Source organism: Trichomycterus rosablanca, chromosome 3 (genome assembly GCF_030014385.1).
Source record: "Trichomycterus rosablanca isolate fTriRos1 chromosome 3, fTriRos1.hap1, whole genome shotgun sequence".
Classification (NCBI taxonomy): domain Eukaryota; kingdom Metazoa; phylum Chordata; class Actinopteri; order Siluriformes; family Trichomycteridae; genus Trichomycterus; species Trichomycterus rosablanca.
The window spans coordinates 2,025,001-2,032,193 of record NC_085990.1 but is presented as its reverse complement, the minus strand read 5'-3'; the positions used below and the strand labels follow the sequence as shown (position 1 = coordinate 2,032,193).

The following is a 7,193-nucleotide window of genomic DNA, read 5'->3' as shown; positions in this document are numbered from 1 at the left end:
AATTCAGTGATTTGCGATTTTGAGTTCAGAGCAAAATATATTTTATTTTATATAATAACTGTTGTTTATATAACAACTGTTAGCAGTGGGTGGGTAAGATATTCATGTGTTTTCGACCATATAGTGTGGTAACCTATATAAATTCCATACGTCGAATCGGCTCCTCAAGCTTTCCTTAAAGAGCCGATTCAGAGTCAATTCAGCGATTAAGAGTTCGCAACGGAGGCGACGAATCACGTGGTCAGCACCTGTCAGCAGGTATGTCGTGTCCGGTAACAATAATAACATAGTGACTAAATATCATTATGTAAACATCGCCAAAATTAGCGGCTTCAACAAGGGAATCACAGTAAAAATGACACGTCAAATAAAAGTGAGTCAAACAAGCGTTATAATGAGTGAAGTCAAGCGATCTGCACCGCTATCCGCACCTAAATGCGCATGCTCAACTTTTAGGAGTATTACGGTAATGCATTGTTAACGAGTATGTTAACATAACTACTATATGTTGCAAAATTCGTTATTAAAGTTGACTGTTTACATGTTTACACACAGTTTGAACACATCTTTGTGGAATTGTTGCCTTATTAACTCCATTATATGCTGTAATTATGAATAAAAGCATATTTTACGTGTGATAACACATTCTGTACTGCAATATCTAATGGCTGACCACACCAAATTTGAAGCAGACATAAGGTGGACATTGTAATGTGGTCAGTCAGACATGTCAGATGTAAATATAAATAGTCTACTTGGTTTAAAAACGAAATTTTGCCACATATAGTGTTTAATGAGGGCGCAACGCTTTACCGTAATACACCTACATCTTGAGCCCAGGCTATATACAGTAGGTGCTTGTAGCTCCACTGCAGTTAATAATAAACATCACTGCAGTTTTAAGGTAGTTTGCACAACTGTGCATGACAGAAAGTGCTTGGTTAAATATAGCCTAACATAAATAGACACGAATGATTTTATATGCACTAAAACTACTTACTACAATAGACAATAACAGACAGATCTGTGTGTAACCGCAGTGTTTACTGCTTTGGCAACAGTGTGGAGATCTGATACTTGTGGTGATAAATGATTCATTAGTGAAGCGTGAATCCTCACAACAATTAACAACCACTGTCTGAGGACAGGACAGATCTAACCTGACCGAGAGCAAACAGATAAACACCTTGATTCTTCAGGTGCATCCCACTGTTACTTACATCTCCAGTTTGGCCAAAGTCAGTCCTACTAACTTCTACTGTTTTTATTATCAGACCTCTACATGACCCCAGTCTGTTCCTGTCATGGCCCCTGATGGCTCACCATCACAAGATTTACAGAGGACAAAGAAGAAAACCATCAGGAAAGAGAACGAAGACGTGAAGGACGAGGTCCAGGTGAACATAGAGAAGCTTACAACAAGCGGACACGGCGCTCTGAAGCGAGGAGACTCCACGAAGGCTCTTGATTATTTTAAGAGAGCTTACAGAACTGCTGTCAAGGTAAGAAATGTGTAGAAGAATTATTACACACATTATTATTATTATTTAGAACCCGTATGTATACTGGCTTAAAACGTCGGATCAGTTTCGGATATGGTTTTCCAATCCAATACACACATTTTTTCAGGGTGACACGGTGTGTAGCACTATCGCCTCACAGCAAGAAGGTCCTGGGTTCGATCCCCAAGTGAAGCGGTCTGGGTCCTTTCTGTGTGGAGTTTGCATGTTCTCCCTGTGTCTGTGTGGGTTTCCTCCTACAGTCCAAAGACATTCAGTCAGGTTAATTGAAGATACTAAAATTGCACTTAGATGTGTGTGTGTGTGTGTTAAGGTGTAAATGTGTGTGTGTGTGTCTGCCCTGTGATGATCCGGCACCCTGACTCCAGAGTGTTTCTGTGTGCCTTGCGCCCATTGAGAGCTGGGATAGGCTCCAGCACCCAGAGATGGGGACTCGACTTGAGTCCGAGTCGCGCGTAAGTCGCTCACACAGCAACTTCAGACTCAGACTCGTTTCAAATGACTCGTAAACAACAAAAGTCAGCATGTGTTAACATTAATTATGTGTGACAATTATATATATATATATATGATTTGACATCATTCTGATCGTGTAATTTTCTGCTCTCTAATACTAATAACGCTCCGGTTGTCTTAACCCACAACACACGCAATGTGTAAATGTTCCAGCAGCTTCCGGTGTAGTGATAAAGCGTCGCTCCCTACTCCCTCATTTGGAATGGAATATCTGATTGTAATTGTTAGTAAGAAATGCTGTTATCTGCATTTATTCAGTTTGCGTCACACAGATGACGTGGTAATGAAACGCTCGATCGGCTTTCTAACGACTTCCTGTTTTACTTCACGACCGGGAAAAGTTTGGAGGTTTTTAATTATAAGCACATTTACAAAATAACGGATTCTGTTCCTAATGGGACGCACGCTTATAAATGTAATAGCATCTGGAAGAACAGAAGCTAAGGTAAGCAGCGGTTATGATTGTTTTTGCTGCGTTTGGGATTTTGGCCGCTGTGCCGTGATTTATCGAGCGCTTTTGTTCCGTAATGAAAACAAAACGTATCAGTTGAAGCTTTTAACTGGAACCTTCTTGTTACAGAAATTACATTCATTTACACAATGAGGAGGAAAGTAAAGACACGACGTAAAACGGCTAAATACACTCGCTAATCTGTTGTTGTTTTTATCTGAACTTACAGATTATTTCTTTATTTCTACGCTACATTTATAATATATGTTTTGTGTAGATTATATTATATTGACTCGTGACTTCAGTCAGTGTCTTAGAAAGTGAGTGAGTATTTATGGTCGTACAAATAGGTGCAGGTAAACAGAAGCTTTATTGATGACATAATTTTTTGTAGTGTGTTTATTATTTTGAATGTGTTTTAAAATGATAAGATATGTGAATAATCTTTCAGCGCCCCAGAACTGACACCAGAATGTGAATTACTGCAGTTTCAGGTTGAAACACCGTCTGTAGTGTTTATTTATACTAAGAACTGTCAGTGAAACCTGTGCTCAGGTTCTGTTGTGCCCCAAGAACGAGATAAAAACGTAACCTGGACCTTTAACATCTGATTAAGGATTCATTAGTGGTGTGAATTTGGATGAAACGACAGGGTGGAGACTTTGAGAACATCTCGCTTCTGCCATAACGATTATACCTTTAAACGTTTCCTCTTTCCTAGCTCGGCGATTCTAAAGTCCAGCGGGTTTGTGCCTTCAACCTCGGTGCGGCGTACGTGGAGGCGGGTAAACCCCAGAAAGGGCTGGACTTGCTGTCACAAGCCGAGCCGGGCGAGAGGGGCGAGCGGGTGGCAGACCTGCAGTTTAACCTGGCAGCCGCCCACCAGGCTCTGAAGGACTACGTGCCGGCGGTCAGGCATTACCAGCGAGCTGCACAGCTGTACCGGTCACAGGGAGACGGGACCAGCGAGGGGGACGCCTGTGTCCGACTGGCTCGATGTCATCTGAGGAAAAAGGTCAGCGTTTCTGTTTGGCATTTAGCGGCTTAGAGGCTCGTCTGTAGTAATTATCTCTGTGCTGCAGATGTATGAGGGTTCTTCAAAAAGTTTCCACACTTTTTTAAACTCTATTTATTAGGAATTTTAAAAACAAACTCCATCACTTTTCTACAGTCACCTTATGTTGCATTTTCCTAAGCATCCCAGCAGGTTTTTTTCTATTTATTTATTTATTTATTTTCTCCCGGCATTTAGCTGTTGCTTTTATCCAAAGCGACTTACAGTACTGTGACTGTACATTGTCTGAGCAATTGAGGGTTAAGGGCCTTGCTCAAGGGCCCAACAGCAGCAACCTGAACCAGGGACCTTTTGATTACTAGTCGAATACCTTAACGGCTAGACTACAACAGCCTACTAATTTAGCGTAGTCAATCTGTCTTCCGCTGCTGTGGATCCCTGATGTGCCTTCCGACGCCTGCGCAGTCCTAGCGGACCCCTTCATTACGCCCGTGCTTCAGCTTAGACGCCTCTAGCCGCTAACCAGAGTCCATGCACATTGTTTGAAGACCCCACCCACATAGTCCGGTCATTTCCCTTGGACACGGTGGCCAATCTGTGTCTGCTGCAGGCACTGCCAATTGTGCCCGCTAGATGATGTGAAATCAGCGCTGCATCAGTTTACCATCAGCAAAAAAAACACGCGCTGGAACCAGAGCTGGATCTCGAGTACATCGTATCGAGTCTCGGCTCTGCCTGCTGGCTAAGGCTGAGCGGCCACATGAACGACGATTGGCCTGTGGTTCAGATATGGGCGGGACTAAGCCGGATGGGGTCTCTCTCTTTTATGACTGGTGCAATTACGACCTCTGCTGGCTGATTGATGGCGCCTGCACAGAGATGAGAAAAGAGTGCTGTCAGGGTGTGTCTCTCCGTACACAACGCTGAGCTGCACTGCACTCGTCAAAGTGCAGGTGATAAGATGCATACGGCATGCTGCCCACGTGTCGGAGGGGGCGTGGGTTAGCTTCGTTCTCCTCAATCAGAGCGGGGATCGGCATTGGTGGGGAGGAAGCATGACGCAATCGGGCAAAAATGTGGAAATGAGATGGAGCCAAATCTGGACTGTAAGTGTCTCTCAGTCCTCTTCTCACCCTCACCGCTTATAACCACAATATAAAAGTGAGGAAACTTTTTGAAGACCCTCGTAGATAGACAAGCGCGACATAAACACTGAACATTATTAAAACCGTGCTCTGTGTCGCAGGAATGGGCGGAGACGGCGGAGAGTTACCTGCGCGCAGCGGAAAGCTATAAGCTGGTGGGGAAACTGGGCTCCGCCGCGTTAGCCCTGAAGGACGCTGGGAAACACATGCTGCGGTGTGACGGCTTCTCGGAAGAGGACGCCGTCCGGGTGCTCACAGACTGCCTGGAGCTGAGTGCCCAAATCACGGAGAAAGCGACACTGGGTGAGGAATCAGGGATTCGATCATTAACCCGAACCGTGACCTCCTCCTTCTCCACCTTATTTTACTCTGAGGAGTCTGAAGATTTACATTCAGTTAGTGTCTGTTTAACAACCGCTTCATCCGATTCAGGGTCCCGGTGGGTCAGGAACCACCCGGGACAGGTCGTCAGTCCATCACAGGGCAACACACTTTTACCTAGGGGGACTTGGGTATGTCTAATTAACCCGACTTCCCATCTTTGGACTGTGGGAGGAAACCGGAGCGCCCGGAGGAAACCCACACGGACACGGGGAGAACATGCGAACACACAGAAAGGACCCGGACCGCTCCACCTGGGAATCGAACCCCCGGGCCTTCTTTCTGTGAGGCGTCTTCTCGATGTTTTTTCGCCAATTTCCCTAGACGTACCCAATTCCCGACTCTTTTTCGCCTAGGTTGTGACTAACACACACCCCCTCCGACAGATGTCCAGTAGCCAACCACTTCTTTTCACCTGCTCTAGGTGGGTTCATATGGAGATCCGTATCACGCACGGAGAGTCATGCACTGATCTCCATTATTCCCCGTCTCATTCTACTGCAGAGGTCTTAATTGCAGCAGTTATGTGAAATCCCTAGCGCCCTCCCTCCCTCCCTCCCTCGGACGAGCCGATTGTTGTCTGTGTAGTCGCCCAACCGGCCGATAGCCGAATTTTTTGTAGTTGAGGTGGGTATATCGCTGCTCACGCCTCCTCCGACCCGCGCTCAGCCCTTGACGGAACCCTTTTCCACCAGTTAACTCTGCACAGACGCCTCTATCTGCCAATCAGGGTCCCACCACAGAGTTTGAAGGCCACGCCCACGTAATCCGGTCATCTGCCAATTATGCCCGCTAGATGGTGCACAGGCGGTTAAGATACTGGACTAGTAATCGAAATGTCATCGGTTCAAGCCCCACCGCTGCCAGGTTGCCACTGCTGAGCCCCTAAGCAAGGAAGTTGCTTTGGATATAAAAGCGTCTGTTAAATACTGTAATGTAAATGTACTAACTGCTTCATCCTGGTCAGCGTTCCAGTAGGACCAGAACCCCCCCAGTCTCCCCACAAGCCCCCCGCCAGGTTGCCACTGTTGGGCCCTTGAGCAACTAACTGCTTCATCCTGGTAAGACCCCGCCCACGTAATCCGGTCATCTGCCAATTATGCCCGCTAGATGGCGCACAGCCGACCGGTGGCAACTCCGATTTCGGAACCAAGGAGTTCAGAATCTCCGCGCTGGTGTGCTAGCGGATTATCCCGCTGCACCACCTGGATTTGACACGTTTAACATTGATTTTGGGTTTGACGTTGAGATTTCTGTCCTGCTGTTTCCAGCTGAGCTGTTTAACGCCGTGGGTCTGAGCTTCTCTCAGCTGAAGCTCCTCTCCGAGGCCGCCGAATGCTACGAGCTAGCTCTGCCGCTGGTCCGTTCCGCTCCGCGCAGGCTCGCTGTGGTGATGCAAAACCTGGGCGCCATCCACAACTCCCTGGGTCAGTACCAGAAATCTCTGGAGTACCACAGAGAGGCGGCTGCACTGCACGGTCAGTACCGGGACAAACGTATCGGGACGCCACTTCTAATTACTGAATTCATGTGTTTCAGCCACAATGATCGCTAACAGGTGTAAAAATTTATTATATACGTATATATGAATATAACTTATAGCTTTGCAGGAACAGTTTAGAGAAGGCCAAGCGCCCAGCCATACAAATGCTGCTGTTTTGACTGAATGGGCTTAACAGACATGATTGCCATGATTCATCAGTTCAAGTTTAATATCAAACACAGTCAATTGGTTCAAACTCCACTGTTGGGCCCCTGAGCAAGGCCCTTAACCCTCAATTGCTGTATAACACTGTATACTGTAAGTTGCTTTGGATAAAAAAGCGTCTGCAAAATGCCGAAAATGTAAATGTATTAACTCGGGCTGGCTCGATACCACTTTTTTATGTCCGATACTGATACCGATACTGCAAATTGAGTATCTGCCGATACCGATACCAATCTGATACCGTGATTTCTCCTCTCAAACAACTAAGCAGTAATAATACATGTCTCAATGCACCATGGGTAAACTAGCTATCTAAATAACAACACTCAGACTGTGTAAAATATTCTAAATAAATAAATACAGAAGCTACATCATCACACTTATACACACAGAACATTTAGCAGCATGTTTAGCTTGTTTAGCAGCCCCGTACAAACATTTAAAATCTAATTTAAAG

At 45.7% G+C, this 7,193-nt stretch overlaps 1 protein-coding gene across 1 annotated transcript in view; it reads left to right on the top strand.

The window, feature by feature from the left end:
- Positions 1–226: 226 nt before the first annotated feature.
- LOC134310157 (tetratricopeptide repeat protein 24) overlaps positions 227–7,193 on the top strand; it is a 184,471-nt gene continuing 177,504 nt past the window's right edge. Inside the window, exons 1-5 of the mRNA XM_062991686.1 lie at positions 227–258; positions 1,275–1,502; positions 3,209–3,502; positions 4,749–4,950; positions 6,300–6,506. Coding sequence (XP_062847756.1) covers positions 1,305–1,502; positions 3,209–3,502; positions 4,749–4,950; positions 6,300–6,506 — 901 coding nt within the window. The 5' untranslated portion in view covers positions 227–258; positions 1,275–1,304. The remainder of the gene's footprint in view (positions 259–1,274; positions 1,503–3,208; positions 3,503–4,748; positions 4,951–6,299; positions 6,507–7,193) is intronic.